Below are 18774 nucleotides of genomic sequence, written 5' to 3'. Positions count from 1 at the left end.
TCTACAGACTTTACAACGACACACTAAAGTTGCAAAGTCATTATCACAAATGTGTTTCAGATTGAGCCGCTGGATGTGTGACGTTCCCGAATGAGTAGAGTCTTTTGAACGGCTCTTCAAAGTGAACGATGAGGGACGAGTCCTTGGAAAAGAACTGTTCATTTTGTACTTGAGTAACCGGATAAAAGCTTCATGAGCCCCACTCTCACAAACATCGAGGACACTAGCACTACAAATGGCCAGTAGGTGGTGGATTTTGTTTTTACTTTTTCAACTTTGATATTTTTTAATTTATTCATAACCTCTACATCCTGACCTGAATCCTACCAAAGCACATACGTGCTTTATTGAAGAAAAAGAATGGCAAAGTTACGTTGAAATGTTGATAAAATAACATCAAAAATAGGCCTTTTCAAGAATAAACCGATTAATCGAAGCTCATTGTGCCTCTGAATGGTAAATGCACTTGATATAGTGCCTTCTGGAGTCCTGGAACCCCCCAAGGTGCTTTACAACACAATCAGTCATTCATCCATTCACACACACATTCACACACTGATGGGGATGAGCTACAATGTAGCCACAGCTGCCATGGGGCGCACTGACAGAGGCGAGGCTGCCGAGCGCTGGCGCCACCGGTCCCTCCGACCACCACCAGCAGGCAACGTGGGTTAAGTGTCTTGCCCAAGGACACAACGACAGCGACAGACTGAGCGGGCTCGAACCTGCAACCTTCCGATTACAGGGCGAGCACTTAACTCCTGTGCCACAGTCTCCCCGTCGTCTGAAGCCGACTGGATTAGTAAATTTTAACAATTAGAAACATTTATTGTTAGGAGGTGACGCTTTAAGCTACTTCTGCTGCAGAATAATAATAATAATAATAATAATAATAATAATAATAATAATAATGCATTGAACTTATATAGCGCTTTTCTAGACACCCAAAGACGCTTTCACACACTCTCACATTCACACACTTCTAGTGATGGTAAGCTACTTGTAGCCACAGCCGCCCTGGGGAGGTCTGACAGAGGCGAGGTTGACATTTGGCGCCGTCGGCCCCTCTGACCACCACTAACACAGGCAAGTTGGGTGAAGCATCTTGCCCAGGGACACGACAGCAGGATACCCCTGGCGGGAGCTGGAATTGAACCCATGACCCTCCGATCATGAGGCAACCCGCTCTACCACCTGAGCTACTGCTGCCCCTCCTTCAGAATAAAAGTCTCATATTTATTAAGGCTGGAAAACTATAAATAGAAAAGAGAGTAAAAAGCGGCAGCTTTGGGAGTTTGATGGGGTTGGCGTCCTCGGGTTGTTGCTGAACTAGGAGGCCTTTAACTTTTAGAGTTTAATCTCAACATCCTCTTTTTGTGTCTATGTTTCTTGGCGTGGCACAAGTCCTTAATGGGTTTATTTTTCTAGCCGATTAAGAAAAAAATAAAACCCATTAACACCTAAATCTGTGAGTTTTTGGAAGCTGTCTTGTCTGTGGACAAAATCATGAGGCAGAGATTCAGGATCTGGATGTTAGCGTGAGTTCTCGCCTACCTATGAGCCCATGAGCCAGTGGAGAATACTGGTTGTTGTTGGGGAGGTAAATCCCCAGGAAGTCAACATTCACAGGATGGTTCCTCCACACACGGTGAAGCATCACTTCCACCTGGATGTTTTCAGTAACGGTGATGATGACATGGGAGTTCCTGACGATGGAGATCCTTACCCTGAAACGGAAGCAGTCAAAGCTCATCTGATGCTGCAGCTGTTTCCATGGAGACGAGTAGCTGAAGGAGAGACGGGTTTTACCCATGCTGGGAGATCTCAGCAGAAGCCCTCCAGGTGAACAAGTTCCTGTTTTTGCCGTGGGTCATGGTGATGCGGTCGGTGCTGATTGTGACGCTGACACCTTCTGGCTGGTAGAAGACTGAGATGACACCAAAGTAGGTTCTCAGTTTGTTTTTCTGCACCTGCTTGGTGCTGATCAACTGGCCGTTGACCACGACACCTTTAAAAAGGAGACCAAAGAGAGTGACATCACTGGCGTCCATCAGATGAAGGTTTCCCTTTTTTGACAGTGAGAAGGACGAAAAATGACTCTGTTTGTATCCAAACAGCTTGTTGTGTGGCGATCTTTGTGGAAAACAAAAGTTTCAGCTCATATTTAATAACAATGGCACAACATCCCTTTAAATGAGGCTCAAACGTTGATTAATGTCAGTAAAACGGGTTAAATGCAAAGATTTAGAAAAATTTCCAATCTATAACTGAACAACTGGCGGATGGCTGCTTATACTGAGCCAGGATCCTCTGGAGGTTTCTTCCTGTTAAAAGAGTTTTCCTCTCCACTGTCGCTGCATGCTTGCTTAGTATGAGGATTGTTGTAAAGTCACTAACACTAGTCAGTGACTCGATGCAACCTGCTGGGTTCCTTTTATAGGAAACATTATTTCTGATTGGCTTAATGAACTGACCTGAATTGGAATGTTTATTATGTGAAGAGCCTTGAGACGACTCTTGTCATCATTTGGCGCTTTATAAATAAACTTGAATTGAATTACTAAAATCTGACATAATTCTATGGTAGAGTACAAAAAATGTAACTTTAGTTAACCCTCCCACTGTCTTTGTGGGTGACCCCGCGAGGAAAGTTGACCATTGAGCAGGGTTGATGGTTTATCCCTTGAGGTCCACGTGGCCGGGGTGTGGAGTGAGCACCACCTCACCCCTGCCACATGGACCTCAAGGGATAAACCATCAATCCTGCTCAATGGTCAACTTTCCTCGTGGGGTCACCCATAAAGACAGTGGGAGGGTTAAATAACTGAAAATTCGACAAAAGCGAATCCGATCTGGGACAAACACATGAAACAGACGCGGTAACCGGAGCACCTGTTCCAGGGTCGGACACCAGGCTGAGGATGTGACCCGGTTTGGAGTCGATGTTGAAGCAGACGTCCAGGTTCCTCCTGGGCAGATGGACGATGAAGTGGGGGTCGTCGTCCACTGAGTGAGAAGCACTGAGTTAGTTAAGCATATTCTGGTAGAAACGCGTGTGTCCAACCAGCCATTCCTCCCCACCCCCACACATTTCTCTCCTCCTGCTCCCTCACATCATCACACAATCATGCACATAGGACCTTGGGGGGTGGACAAGTCAGGGGGTGCAGGTATGGACCCCATTTCCGCATTCCTGTGGCAACCTGCCCCCCAATTTTATTTGCACCTTAAACACTTCCACCAACGACATTCCACGCAAACACACACTTAAGCCTGAGTCATGCTTCTCCGTCAGCTCCAAAAGGGAGAGACACGCACGCACGGAGACGTTTTGCCCTCATACTTCTCTGTCTCCTGGAGAGTGTTGCAAAGCAATTCCCTGCCAGGACAACAGAGGGGGTAGCGCTGTTCTGTGGTATCCTGTCATGTATCGGTCCAAGATAGTGTGTTTATATTGTGTGGTTTTTTTTTTGTATATAAGAGACTTTTTAACACGGACAAATTTATCGCTCATTCTCCTCCACCTCTTCATGCGCTCGCCACCTCTAAACCCACGTTTCCTGTCATTTCCGTCCACAAATAAAACGCTAGCTGCGCATCTTTTCACCCCTCCAGTCACGGGGGAATTAAATGTTCATGTTGTAGAGTTTTTTCGCGAGGTGTTCTTCAAGTTGCTCCGTGTCTGCCGCTAGTTATCCTCGGCTCTCTTTATGTTTTTGAGGGCGCAGTGGCGGCGGTGTAGACGACAGCGGCATCCTGACCAATCAGAAGCTTGCGTTGTCCGTCTCGATGGACCGATGTTTAGAAAAGAGAGCTCGACTCCGTCCGTCCTTGCGGAGCTCTCCAGCAGGCCCGCAAGGACGGATAATGGCGTTGCGTGTCTTCGCACTGGCGCAGAAGCATGAATCAGGCTTTAGGGCCTTGGGAGTGAGCACAGTCAACGGCATTTGGCAGGGGGATTTCTCAGCCTCATCCCGAGTGCCGGTGCCCACTTCCAATTTTAAACTGCACTTAGACACTGAGGGCTGTGGGTGCAAGTGGGGTGGTGTGGTGGCATCAGCTGGCGTAGGCCAGACGATGCCCGCACTGCCCACTCACCACGGTCATGGAATACACCTCATCAACACGCACTAACACCATATTGGAGCAGGCAAAGGGTGACTAGGGGTCTTAGCACACCGCTGTTGTCGCTTGGCTTCCTGGGGCTGGAGGCTTGGAGGGAGATCTGGCCTTCTGGTTGGGGTCTGGGGTGGTGGGTTTCTGTGCTCAGCGTTGGGCGGGGGAGCCTGCTCATCAGCATCTCAGCAGAAAGGGTTGAACTTTGGGAACCGGTGATGGTTGTACCCCATGTGCAGCAGTACCGGGACAGGAGTGAATAGGGTGTGTATGGGGAGTATGAGTGGGTGTCCGGTGTGGATTTTTGTAAGTCTTAGGTTGTATGTGCATGTGTGAGCATGAGGGAGGGAGTGTGTGACTGTGTTTGTAAATGACTGTATATGTCAGGTGAGGCCTTTGACTCCTCCCCTCTCCTGGGACTTCTTTTGCTGCTACACATCTTTGTCTCCCCTCCCCCATCACACTTGGTGTGGAGTGTGGTGCCTTGGTCTGCCTGAGTGTTCATGGCTCCCGGTCAGGGGGTTTAAGATTTTTGGCATCTGCCTGATCAATCCCGGTGGCTGCCTGGTGGGATCTGGGTCCCTGGGCTCTACTGGGTCCCCGGCGGGGGTGGTCATCCCTAGGTCTCGGGTTGCTGGGTGCCGGGCTCGGCCGGCTGGGGGGTGGGAGGCTGCGGGCGGGCCTGTGGGCTTGCCGCTGATATCTCCCGGGACTCTGCCGGCTGCTGGTTGTGGCCCCCTGAGGTGATACTGTGCGCCTCTCGAGGGGGGCAGGGGCTTTTCTGGTCGCGGTCTCCTTGGGGTTCCTGTGCTCTGGGGCAGCTCTTAGATCTCTGGGACTTGGAGCTCCCTCCATCTCCTACGCATCTTTGGGGGGCAGATCTGTGGCCCCTCACACTCTCTATTGGACGCTCCTATAGAGAAACCTTACATAAACAAGCGCGTGTTCACACACAGGTGCTCGCATGGTGCTCTAATAAATATGGACTTGGGCACGTTCAACACATGTCTTAAGGCTGTGGTTGGCACTAAATGCACTGTGATTTATTATCGTGATTGTCCAGTAAAACAATGTTGATTTTATATTTCATCATCAAGTTGACGCAGAGATAGCTTGCTCCCCTTGTGTTGTTGTGTGTCCCTTTTCTGCAGGTCTAGAAGTAGACTCTTGTTCATCACCACCCCCACCCCCCCCACCCCGCCCCCCCACCCCCTCTCTTCCTTTCTCTTTCACCTCTGTCTCTGTGTCTGGTCAAAATTACAAAGCATTCAAAAACAATAACAATAAAGTTTTAAGTATCAGGCGTGACGTTAAAAGCAGACGCTTTGATGCTCCACCTGAGAGTAAATCTGTAAGGCTTGTCAGACAGGACACGGTAATAAAAGAAAAAAAAGAAAAAAAAAGAAACGTGTGTGTGTGCTGACCCGAGGCTTTAACTTACCTCTCATAACAATTGGAGGCAAAGTCATCAGGACCACGTCCCCCTTCTGAGCCTGCTTTGGGGCCGAGGTTGTGGCGTGGACCCAGGGTGGAGTGGGTGGAGTTGCGTAGACCATGTTCACTTTAGAGGGGCCCATGACACCTGAGTTTGAGAAGGTGATTTGTGATGTTACGTCCTTCTGGCGCTGAACCTGTGTTCGTGCTGCTTTTAAATCAGGCACCTGAGCAGCAGCCCTGTTTGGGGTCCCTCGGGGAGTCGGCCAGCAGCCTCTCCCTGCCGTCCTCGCTCTCCACCAGCAGAGCGGTGAGCGGCGTGACGAACTGGTGATCTAGAGACAGAGCGGTGATCCGCTGGGTCAGTTTCCTCTTCCTGGCTGCAGTTGGAGCCAGAGACCTGCAGGGGGAGCCACACCGATGACGGCCACCGAACACCACAACAAAAACAGCAGATTTAAACAACAAACATGGATGGAAATCCAACAATTATAACCCTTCGGGTTTGTTTCCTTACTTTATTATTCATTTACCATGTTTTTGGTTCCTTTTGCGTTATTTATAAAATGTGAAATTCCTTCAAATAAATGGCACAAATGAAGATTAAAACACAGTCTGCTCATTTTATTAACCCTTACTCACCAAAACATTTAATTAATTACAAAATCTCTGTAAATTAACTGTAAATTAAAAAGTCACTGTTGTGTTTCCACTGATGCTCTTTTCTTTTTTGTTGTTGTTGTTGATTACGACACACTTTGGTGCAGGGGTGGACTGGGCGGGGGTGGGGGGTGTTGCCGCCTGCGGACTCGTCTCTAGGCCGAATGTGAGATCTAACATGGACTGGGACTGTTAAATTACAAGCAGAGCCAGACCGCTGCGACCGGAGCCCTGGCCTTCCAGATCAGCTCATTCTCCACGGGCAGAGATCAGCGGGACATTAGCCACATGCTAACGCGGTAAAACAACTCCTACGTCATCGCTCTACCGCATTTTTCTTGCTAAAAATGCCTGGAAAAACTCTGTTAGCTTCGGGTTACCATGTCGCTAATGTTCTGCTGATCACCAACTGTGGAGTAGTGTCGGTCCAAGCTGGGCAAGCTTGGGCCAGACAGGCCGGTCCACCCCTGTTTTGCTGTCGTTCAGGCTTTCTGATGCGTTTGTAAAGAACAAACTATTACATTTTTAAAAAGATGAAAACTTAGTTGTTTGTTGGAGAAGTCAGTAAAAATTGTCTTCATTGTAAATATTAATAAACCTTGTAAAATCATTTTTAATATAAATAATATGCCAGAATCTATGTAAAAGGTTCCTATGAAACAATAAACTTATTTTATTTATTTTAACTGTATTTGTGATTTCTGCACTGAAATCAGACCCGTTGTGTATTGTTGTTTGTTATTTTTAAGCTCTTATATGAAACATTTTATTCTCGGTTTTTATTCTCCGTCCCCAGTGAGTTGTGGTGGATGGCTGCTTATGCTCAGCCAGGACCTTCTGGACTTTTCTTCCTGTTAAAAGGGAGTTTTCCTCTCCACCGTCGCTACATGCTTGCTCAGAATGGGGATTTGTGTGGCGCCAGCAAGGGCGCCCTCAAGGGGTGGCCAGGGGTGGCCATGGCCAACCCTAGAAAATTGCTGGCTCCCCCAGGAAAAGCCAGTGTTAACAAATCATATTACTGTTCAGTCAAACCATATATTGATCTTGTTTATTCAAGACATAATTGCAAAACAAAATTTAAATATTACAATTAATGAGGAAAGAAATAATTAGAATTAAAATAAATGCAAGTGTTTCTGCTGCTCACCATTTAAAATGTTTTTATTGTTTTATTATGTTTTTTTGTGTGTGAACACAGCAACACAGGTGAATTGAGGCGCTCGACACACGGGAGGCGACATCGCTTCTCCTCCATTTTCAATGAGACATGGGCGACAAAGTGATAATCGCGGGTCTCCCTCCTACTAGGCGAAACGCGAAAAACGTGTGTGTGAAATTTTGTGCTCGTGCACGTGTCGTGCACAGGCGACCCAGCGACGCGAGCCCAGAAAGTTGAAATATTTTCAACTTTTCATCGCTGTCGCTCGGACGAGGACCAATCAACGGAGGTTTCATTCACTGACCAATGAGCGGACAGGATGCTCCGTACACCTCCGAGCAAACATGGAGGAGAAGTTGATTATTATTATGTTTTATAGTAAAATCAGAAGTAAGATTTCACATAACTCTAGCAGCACCTTGTGAAACATCATATCTACCACTTTATTAACTCTGAACCGCTTAAATAACCTTCATTCTCTCCAACCTGACACAGCCAAACAAAACAACGGAAGTTTCGATTTCGCCATGGAACAGAACGCGTAGACGACTGTGCCGCTGGCCGCTGCCGCGGGTCGCCTCCCGTGTGTCAGGTAACAAAAACGACAGCGACGAATTTCGCTGATCGTGGTCGTTTGTCGCCGCCCGTGTGTCGAGTCCCTAACCTAAAAAAAATTAAATTTGAAATTAAATTTGGGATAACATTTGAAATAACTGAAATGTGTTTTTCTAAAATGTTTGTGTTTGTAAAATGTAAGTTAAATGTTTTGGATACGTACTGTTATTTTAATAAAAACGAATAAAGGTGCAATGCAGCACATCGCCACAGGCTAAATTCTCCCAGATATACCACAAGGATCAATTTGGTGCGCCACCCCAAAAATTTCTTTGACCCCATCTGGCCACCCCTATCAAATTTTTCTGGAGGCGCCCCTGGACGCCAGTCGGTGACTCAGTGCAGTCTGCTGGGTTCCTATTACAGGAAACCTTTTACTGATTGGCTTAATGAGCTGAACTCAATTGGAACGTTTATTTTGTGAAGTGACTCGAGACGACATGTCGTGATTTGGCGCTTTATAAATAAACTCAACAGATTTTTTTTCATTCCCTATTTTCTAACTTGTGTTTAATTTATCCTTTTTCTGCTACAACGAACCACCACTCCACTGAGGGACAAACAAAAGGATTATTTATTCTGACATCAGTCTAACACCAGGACTGAGTTGATTACCCAGAAGGCTCACCGTTCACTGATCAGCTGTTTGATGGTCAAGTACGCCCACATCTGTTTGGCGAATCCAGCAAAGGAGTGCTGCTGTTTGTTCAGCTGCATGTCCAACTTGGTCATGTCCGCTTCTGTCTGCAAAGTGATGTCCATATAGGCCTGAGGGACAAAAGGGGAGGACAGCTGTCTCACAGAAAAACACACATCTTTGTCCTCAGCGCTTATCAGACAAGGAGAAATCCTTAGAATAAAGCAGCCAATCAGAAGGCTTGTACCAGTCGGTGATGAAGAGACCTTTAAAATAAAAGCTCTCCTTGTTACGTTTGGCCAGATGTCCCTTTTACAGTTTGAAACGAGTCACCATGTGTGTTTACCATTGCCGAGGTGAGGCTGATCAGTGTGTCTCCCGCTGAAGGTAGAACCCGGCCGGCCACCACCAGCTCAGAGCCATTGAAATACTTATCAAAGGTCTTCTGGGTCACGTTGGCCACAGCATCTTCTGGGAACGTTATTCCGATCTTCCTCAGTATGGGAGAGGAAATCTGCTTGTAAAATGCCTGCAAAAAGAGAGAAAGTGGAGGAAAATCTATAGGATGGGGAACTTTTGTTCAACCACATCGTAAGATTAATAAAATTCATAAAACTGTTAAATATTAACAAGTTCCTGACTCCTGTAGGAGAGAATAAAAAACTATTTTTTCACTTTTTTTTAGGACGGACCTGAAAAACCAGTGGCCTAGTGGTAGAGTGTCCGCCCTGAGACTGGGAGATCAGACTTTGAAAAAATGGGACCCAATGCCTCCCTGCTTGACACTCAGCATTAAGGGGTTGGATTAGGGGGTTAAACCACCAAATGGTTCCAGAGTGCGGCTCTGTCTGCTGCTCACCGCTCCCCCAGGGGATGGTCAAATGCAGAGAACAAATTTCGCACACACACCAGTGTGTGTGACAACTAATGGGACTTTAACTTTGAAAGATCCAACATTTTTATTGCGTGTGGTGTGCAACGGTTTTGTTCAGCCCTCTTTTTGCTGTGGTATTTATTTCTGAGTGCATTCCCCCAAACAAAATATGTTTCCTTTCATATTTTTAAATATGTTTACTCTGAAAATTTCATTTAATTTTGGGATGGAAAAGCAAACCTAAAAAAATCTAATGGAATCCTGATATTTTCAGCTATTTTCCTTTGAACGTCTGAGGGATATTTGAAATATTTGCCTGAATATTTGAAGAATATTTTCTAAAATTTCAGCTTAATTTTTTGTTTTGTTTTGACCAACTAATACTTTAAAAAATCAATATAAAAGGTCCTAAACCAGTAGAAAACTCAAAGGATCCAATCAATTTAAAAAATCTTTAAAGTAATTCATTTTGTTGATCTACTGTGCACGTCCTCTTTAGAAATTGTTGCTATATTTCCTTAAAGGTGCATTATGTAGAGATCAGTGTTGGGAAAGTTAATTTTAAAAAGTAATTAGTTATAGTTGCTATTTACTTTGTCAAAAATGTAACTCAGTTACGAGACTATGAAAGTAACTAATTACCAAGAAAAATAATACTTAGTTACTTTTTTCATTAAAGAATGCAAGAAAAATGGGTTAATTAAACTTACTTAATTTGCTATAAATGACTACAATAGTGAAATATGAATGGCTAATGACTGGAACATAATAAAATGTAAGTCCAAATGTTTTTTATAAACCTGAATAATTTAAATAAATAAGGACTTAACAGGAGGAACTACTAACAGGAGCATTACACTAATCTAGACTATTAAAAGGTCACTGTGTGATATTTAACAAGACCCCAATCAGCTAAAATTTAAAATAGCAAATAGAAACACCTGTAAAGGTTCCCGAGCCTTTAAATGGTCTCTCAGTCTAGTTAAATTACAGAAATGAATGTAATTTTGCACAGCATTTTAATTTTTCCAGCTTCACATAATTGTGTGTTTTAGCAGCATTTCTGTTGCTGCTAATCTAGTAACTGTCAAATAAATAAATAAAATCCTTTAAATGACACTAGAAGAGGCACAAGCCTGATGGAGGACTTACATTTACTAACTTGGGTCAGACCCAACCACAGAAGAGCTGAAGCTGGGTGGTAAACACACACAGGTAGTTCTAATAACACCTGAGCTCCATGACGTCTGAGACTGATGCATCAGTGTTACAGCGGGACTAAAGACATGATCAGAAACAGGTTACAGCTGGATGATCTAGGAAGGTAGAAGATCAGGACGTCTGAGCGGTGAACAGGTGAGCGGACCTTCGGGACATCCCGCTGTCACGCTAAGAAGGGCACGGCTGCAGATTCACGCCTGCAGCCGTAGATATTCATCACGTCTTCCTCGTTCTTCACGGCCGTGATGCTCTTGGATGAAAACATCTGCCTCTTTAGCTCCTGATCAGCTGATGACAGCTTCAACACACCGCGCTGCTTAACGCACGCATTTCCTTATCAGTAACAGAAACGACGTTTGATAAAGGAAGACAGTAGTATATATATATATATATTTTTTTAGTAACGCGGTTATTTTAAACGGCGTTATTCCCATCACTGCTCTGTTGTGTCTACAGCAGGCAGTGACTGAGATAGTGAGGGTCTCCGCCCACCCGGCCAATCACCATCGTGTTTGTAAGTGCGTTACCGACACCTCTCTCTCCCTGGCTGCAGCTGAAGTGTGGCGGTCAGAAAGCCTCACGCTGCTGCTCAACGTTCGACAAGCACATAGTAACGCACAACCTTCCATCTCCAGTAACGGTAACGGCGTTGCAACAGTGGGAAAAGTAATTAATTAGATTATTCTGTTACCTATAAAAGAACGCCGTTAGTAACGCCGTTATTTTAAACGTCATTATTCCCATCACTGGTGGAAAAGAAGTAAAAATACATCCTGTGGTAAAATCTGGTTACTGCAACCACTTCAAAGAACTCTGGAGCTTTTTGTCAACCGTCATCAAATTACAATTGTCGGCGCTGCAGTATTAGCTTGCAGCAGACATGGCAACCCCAGACTCACGATGGCAAACAGTTACGTCTCTCCAACCTTTGCTTTGAAAGGAGAAATACTGACAATCCCCTCAGCCAGCTGGATATGAAGTATGTTTCAGTAGAACCTTCCGTCCAAAATAACTGAAACATTAAACTCTTTGGGGATTTTCTCACTGTAAAGTTATATGTATTCTTACATACTGCACCTTTAATTATGCTTAACTTTATGATAAAATGTTTTATCTTGCTGTTCAGTTTCAGAAATAGGTCTGCATGATGGTGCAGTTGGTAGAATTGTTGCCCTGCAGGAAGAAGGTTGCAGGTTTGAATCCCAGCCCTCCTGTGTATAGTTAGCATGTTCTATGAGTTCTCTTTGAGTTCACCAGTTTTCTCCTACAGACTAAAAACATGCATGTTAGGCTGACTGGAGTCTCTGTGTGTGCCTATGATGGACTGGAGACCTGTCCAGGGTGTCTCGTGGGTCTCACCCAATGACTGTTGGAGATAGACACCAGCTCCCCATAGCCCTACTGAGGGATAAGCGGCTAAGAAAAGAAGTGAGTGAGAGTGAATATTGATGTAATTTATAGAACGCTTGAAGGAATTTGTTTCTTTGAACAGGAAAAAAGGCCAAGTGATGCTGCTTTGGAAAGATTCTCTTGCAACTGCCATACCCGTAGCTGTTCGCCAGCATCATGGTTGGCGTAGATCCTCTGAGCCATGCCCCTGTTCTCCATAGCGATTCGCTCCAGGAAGTCATAGTCCACATCAAAACCGATCCCCAGTGAGAAGAGGGAGAACTCTTCTCTCATCACTCGCTTCACATTCTTCTGGATTGTGCTGAGTTTGATCTCCCCTGCAGAGAAAATCCACATTTGCTCACATGAATTTTGTCTCAGTTTTTCCCTTTAACAATATAAACTAAGTAACATTCTAATTAGATCCGTGTTGGGAAAACAATGCGAGACAGAAATTGAGGCCAATGCAGAAGTGAAATAAATTGCAGTTCCACCCTCATCCACTAGGGGCTGGTGTCAGAAGCGAGCAAATCCTCATTGACTCCCATGTTAAAAAATACCAATTTCACAGCAGAAATAAACATGTTTACAGCCTGGTACCAAAACATGTTTTAGGTTTAATAGATCTAGTTTACACTCATGACAACTCTGAGGGGGGTGAATTTTTTTCTCACTCTTCTGTTTAAGTGCATTAAAAGCCTAAAATTCTGTATAATTAATGAGCATCAGACCCACGTGAGCTAGCTCCGTGGAAAGGCCTCAGTCTGAGCCTCGGCCTCGCCTTAAAACTGTTCCGCCATTTTCAGTCTCTCAACTTAGACCATTAGTTGTAGCGTTTGTGCGTTCTTTTTTGGATGTTTTTTGTGCAACTGTTGGACAAAATGATTTGCTGTGGCATTAATTGCACTAAAAGAGTGTCCAAGGAGACTCCACTTCATTTTTTTTCGGTAAGTAAAATTATATTTATGTAATTTAGGTCACTGCCGAGCTGAGCTTAGATTTTAACATGTACTGTTTAACCATGAAATTTAAATGTAATAGGGTAAAACCCAGTGCATTTAACATAATGCTGCACTTTAGAAAATGGGTTGAAATATAACATGTTGGTAGAGCTGGGTTCCGACTATCGGCTTGTGGAGCTCTGGGATGGAAACCTTTCCACCCGGTTCTCCCCAGCGGCAGCTCGGCGCATCTCAGATCGCAGCGGCGCTTGTCTGCTGTGCGGCTGCCGGCTTGTGGAGGTCTCGGAGACCTCTGTGTTCCACCCGGTTTTACCCAGCGGTCAGCCCGGCGCATCTCTGACTCAGAAGCTCTGGTGTTGTGCACAGTTAACTCCAGTTGTAGCTAGGTTGCTACCTCCGTTAGCTTAGCTCCCACCTCTGTGTTAGCTTTGGGTTAGCTTCAGGTTAGCTTGCAGCTAGTTCAACCGGGTGTCGTCAGCTGATCTCAGCCTTACAGCCCCACCCTCAGCTCCACCTCTCTTCCCTTTTGTGGAATTGTCTGGGCTTGACGAAACCTGTGACACGGTCAAAATGGCGGTGGTGGCCACCTCCCATTTGGCCTCAAAAACGTGTTATTGAAGCCTATGGAAATGAATTGTCCAGTGTATATGTTGATGGGAAAAACTAACATAAACCAGCACATGCTGTGTTTTGGTGCTGGTTTGGTCCTGGACCAGCACACGATGCTGGTGGCGCAGGATGGAATGCTGGTGATTGGATGCTGAACCAGCATCCCATAATGACTCAAATTATCCCCAAATTCTATGCAAAAATTCCAGGGTTGTTGTTTTTTAACTCATAGCAATTGAATTTAACAATTTATATGATCTTAAATATTACAAATAACAAATATTTTTGTTTTGCTTTAATTTTAAGATTCCAATTTTACCATTTTAGCAGCAGTACTTAGCTAGCTAGCTAGCTGGCTGCTGCTGCTAATGCTAGCTAGAACATAAAACAGGAATAACAAGCGAAAATCGTCTCATATTTTACATTTAAATTGTTTGCATTGTGTCTACCACCAGGGGTAGTATAGGGTAAAATAACAGAAAGAAGAAGTGCTAAGCAGAGGTAACATGGATGCCTGACCGATAGATGTGACTCGGGTTAAAATAAACCTTGGAAAATAAATTCTTGACTACTCGTACTTCCTGGTACAGCGGCCGATCATAACAGTTTGCTCTTCTATAAAAGTGCAACTGATAAAGTTTTTGTTGGTAAAAACAAAAATGAGCTTACTTATTTTCTGTTTTTAGTTGCAGTTTTACATTGTTGTTGCTGCTCTATCCACCTATGTCCACCAGGAGGCGCTGCAGCCCCAGACAGCATCGTCTTCCTTCACAAATGGTTTGACTGCTTCTTCTTTTTCTGCCATTTTTGTGTTATTACAACAGCTTATATTGTTGTGTGTCCACCTTACTACTTAATTAGATGGAGCACTCTGAATTAAATCAGGACATGAAGCACGGTCTTTCTTGGATCCTTTATTACACAACCTTCATGTGTTCTTTCTCCCAGGCCACTTTATGCCCCCGCCCCACTTCCGGTCTCATTTACATCCGGTTCAAAAGTCCTCCCCTTAAGACATAGTCACAAATCAAATATCAGTACATGACATCCCCCTTTTTCTTAGATTCAAACTTTGGTCTTAATAACCTTTCTTTTTTTTTTTTTTTTTTTTTCTTTCTTTGAACATTCTTTCTTATCTTACTTTCTAACACTTATATTTTCTAACTGTCTCGCCCCTCGTTTACATGTCCACATACACATATAAACTGGCAACTTGAACCTTAACCCTCTTGAAGTTACCTCTTCAACTTAACCTATTATGATTTATTTCACCACAAAATCACGAAACCTCTCAGGTATCTTTTTAATCCTCTGCGATCTCCTTGATCTCTCTGGTCCCTGTGGGCCCTCTTGTGTTGGAGTGAAGGTGTCAGTTGTTGTGGGTGTCTCACCTTCTTCCTTTTTAGGTATAGTGTTTTGTTCGTGGTGTCCTTCTCGGGTCCCATTTGTCTCATATTTCTTCACGTGTGTCGTATTCCGTTGATAACGAGCTCCGGTTGGTGATTCAATAGTGACTTGGTTTCCAGTTCTGCTTACAACTTTGTGTGGTGTTGTATTGAATGGTGTTGTAAACTTGTCCACTTTGTCTTGTTGAACCAGCACGGTGTCTCCCGTGTCAACGTTTGAATACTCTGCCCCTCGTCGTTCATCGGCATAAATCTTTGATTTTCCTTTCTGTTCCGCATCTCTATCACGCACGTCCAACTCCGCTGTTTTCGCCTCACTGATGTTCGGTAACTTTCCTCTCATTTTGCGGTTGAACAGGAGTTCTGCTGGGCTTTTGCCCGTGGTTGGATGTTCAATGCTGCGATACACTGTTACATATTTTCTTAACTCTCGCTTCCAGTCAAGACCTGCCGCTTGTGCGATCCTGATTCTTTTCATCAGTGATGCATTTTGGCGTTCCACTTCCCCATTTGCTTGAGCCCATTTTGGTGTAGTTCTTATATGTTTAATTCCATTAGTCTCACAATATTTCCCGAACAGCTCAGATTTGAACTGTGGGCCGTTATCAGATTTGATGGTAACTGGTAGCCCATGTCTGCTAAATATACAGTCAATAGAGTCAATGACCTTTTCAGCAGTTGTAGATGACATCACCTCATACTCATAATATCGACTGTAGTAATCCACCAGTACGAGTATCGAGTGGTTTGAAGGTAGCGGTCCCAGTAAGTCTACCGCCACATCTCGCCAGGGCCCATCCGGTAAAAGTGTATTTCTCAGTGGCTCCGGTGGATCCGGTCTGGCTACTATTTGACATCCGTGACAAGCTTTACAGAATTTTTCTACAGCTTTGTCCATCCCTGGCCACCAAACTTTTGTTCTGAGATGCTGCTTGGTTCCAACGATTCCTAAATGTCCTTCATGAGCTAGTGACAGCGCTTGAGCTCTGAGGTTTTCTGGCAATATAATGCGAGTTCCCCGCAAGACTATGTAGCCAATGACACAGAGTTCATTTGCAATGGGCGCGTATGCTTTGCATTTTTCAAAGTGTCCATTGTCAATAGCTCTTCGCACTTCTGTTAATTCTGAGTCTGTAGCAGAGACTTCTTCAACCTCTCTTGTTGTGAGTGCTTTTGGAGTAGCATTAACTGCCACAAATCTCACATATTCCTCAGATTCATGCTTGTGTACCTCTTTTGACGTGGTATCAGAGAGCAGTCTTGACAATGAATCCGCAATGTTTTGTTTTCCCGCAATGTGTACTACTTTATAATCATATGGCTGCAGTCGTAGAACCCATCTTTCTATGCGTGCACAAGGTTTAGATCTCGGACTGTATATGACCTCTAAGGGCTTGTGGTCTGTGATGAGGTCAAACTTCCTGCCATATACATACGGATGTAGTCTCTCACATGCCCATACCAGTGCTAGAGCTTCTTTCTCTGTTTGAGAGTATCTTCGCTCACAGTCTGTTAGACTCCGACTTACATAGCACACTGGTACTTCTTCTCCATTCTGTGTTTGTATTAACACTGCGCCTAGGCCTACAGGGCTTGCATCTGCTATGACACGAGTTGGGGCTTCTTTGTCAAAATATGCTAGAGTACCTGCTCTAGCTAACTCAGCCTTTAGTCTTTCGAACACTTGCTTTTGTTCTGGCCCGAATGTAAACATCACTTCCTTTCGAGTTAAACGTCTAAGCGGCTCAGAGAGTGTAGCAAACTGTGGTATGAACCTACTACTGAAACCGACCAGTCCAAGAAAGCTTCTCACCTCAGTAGCATTCTTTGGTTCTCTTTGGGTACATATGAATGACACTTTATCTTTTTAGCTTTTAGCTTTTCCCATATGTTTTCTCCCATCACATTACTTGTAGCTCCCGAGTCGACTAACATTTCCAACTCTATTCCCCCAACAGAAAAGGTAAGTTTCTCCGGTGAATTATCATCATTTACAACAAATGCATAATCATCCTGTTCAACAGCATTCACATTTTGTTTCCTTTGTCTCTTTGTACGACACATCTTCGAAAAGTGGTCCTTACCATTACACTTGTGGCATGTTTGTCCTCGTGCTGGGCATTTGGGATCTTTGCCCCTGTGGTCAGTATAACCACACCTGTAACACTGCCTGTCTGTCTTGGCATCATCTTTCATTTGTCCTCTTGGTCTGTGGTTCTTCTCTTTCTTTGCTGTAAAAATCCGGCTGACCGTGTTCTCTCCTTTCCTTTCCCCGGTACCGCTCATCGCCGCCATTTGCTCCTCCACTCGTTCGCAGTGAGAAGCCACCTCCAACGCGCGAGTCAGCGTTAAGCCTGGACCTTCCTCCAGCAGCTTTCTCCGTACATATTCAGAAGTGCATTTATTCAGGATAGCGTCCCTTATCTGGTTATCATTGTCACCTTGAAAGTCGCAGTCTTTTGCAGCTCGCCTCAAACGTGTACAAAATTGTTGCACAGTTTCTCCTGGTGTTTGGGATAATTTGTGAAAAGTTTGGCGTGCATATGCCGCATTCACCTGAGGAACAAAATAAGTGTTAAGTGCAGTCACCGCAGCGGCGTAATCCGCCGCTCCTCCCGTCCGAGGTAGAGTGGAGAAGACGTCCTGTACGTCCTGTCCAGCCAAGTGCAGTAGAAGAGCGCGTCTCCGCTGTTTGACAGCGTCCGTAGCATCATCAGCCAAAATAAGACCTTTCCCATCAGCAAACAACTCGAAGGATGTTAACCACCGCGTCCATCTCGGTCCGAGCGTTGCTGGATCAGTGTAGCAGGAGAACGGTTGAACACCTGACTTTTCCATGTTAGCCCACAAGTTTTCGCTAACCTCGTGCCGCCGCCGGGTCTACTTCTCCCAAAAACAAAATCTTGTTCGTGTCATCCTCGTCGCCATTGTTGTGTGTCCACCTTACTACTTAATTAGATGGAGCACTCTGAATTAAATCAGGACATGAAGCACGGTCTTTCTTGGATCCTTTATTACACAACCTTCATGTGTTCTTTCTCCCAGGCCACTTTATGCCCCCGCCCCACTTCCGGTCTCATTTACATCCGGTTCAAAAGTCCTCCCCTTAAGACATAGTCACAAATCAAATATCAGTACATGACATATATATCAAAGCATCCTATTAATTCACGACTGTCTTTGATTTGGCTAAATGGTTCTGATCTATTTTATAGTTTTTCTTTTTATGTTTATTTTTTATGCCCATTAGAAATGAATATAGAATCCTTCAACTGCTTCAAACGTTGAAAATGCTCAAATTTAAAGTAAAATTAAATAAAAGTTTAAAGCAGCCACATGACTGGGCTTTATTGTTTCATTCAGGTTTTGATACGTTTGCCAGTGTGTGCTCTTCAGCTAAACTTCAGTACTTTATTTTCCTCCGGAACAGCGCTGCTCTGGGTGGCTGCATGTTGGAGTAGCTCTGTTGACTATATGTAAGTTTTGCCTTTTCTTGGGCATTTTTTCTTCTAGTTTCTCAAGAAAAACTGTATTTTTTTGGACACTTTACTTTTCTGTTTCTGGTGCTGTGAAGCTATTTTTTCTGCAATTTTTTCACTTTTTGAGCATTTGTTATGATGCGTAACCATGGCAACAAGCTGGTTTACAATTGGGAGCAGCTGATTAACATTGGAAAGGCTGAAATAATACCT

The 18774-nt window shown here is 44.4% G+C and overlaps 1 protein-coding gene across 2 annotated transcripts in view; it reads right to left on the bottom strand.

Moving 5' to 3' along the window:
- itih2 (inter-alpha-trypsin inhibitor heavy chain 2) overlaps nucleotides 1-18774 on the bottom strand; it is a 35673-nt gene that overhangs the window by 10345 nt on the left and 6554 nt on the right. The window contains exons 1-9 of one of the 2 annotated variants that reach the window (XM_070544121.1): nucleotides 17167-18145; nucleotides 12262-12443; nucleotides 8968-9150; nucleotides 8613-8752; nucleotides 5778-5950; nucleotides 5558-5698; nucleotides 2893-3006; nucleotides 1810-2008; nucleotides 1555-1727 (exon numbers count right to left, since the gene is read on the bottom strand). In XM_070544121.1, the coding sequence (XP_070400222.1) occupies nucleotides 1555-1727; nucleotides 1810-2008; nucleotides 2893-3006; nucleotides 5558-5698; nucleotides 5778-5950; nucleotides 8613-8752; nucleotides 8968-9150; nucleotides 12262-12443; nucleotides 17167-17920 (2059 nt within the window). In that variant the 5' untranslated portion in view covers nucleotides 17921-18145. Of the gene's footprint in view, nucleotides 1-1554; nucleotides 1728-1809; nucleotides 2009-2892; nucleotides 3007-5557; nucleotides 5699-5777; nucleotides 5951-8612; nucleotides 8753-8967; nucleotides 9151-12261; nucleotides 12444-17166; nucleotides 18146-18774 lie in introns of those variants that run through there. The other variant, XM_070544104.1, reaches the window with a different exon arrangement.

The sequence above is a fragment of the Nothobranchius furzeri genome, chromosome 1 (genome assembly GCF_043380555.1).
Source record: "Nothobranchius furzeri strain GRZ-AD chromosome 1, NfurGRZ-RIMD1, whole genome shotgun sequence".
NCBI classification, from domain to species: Eukaryota; Metazoa; Chordata; class Actinopteri; order Cyprinodontiformes; family Nothobranchiidae; genus Nothobranchius; species Nothobranchius furzeri.
This window is presented reverse-complemented; position numbering and strand designations above follow the sequence as displayed.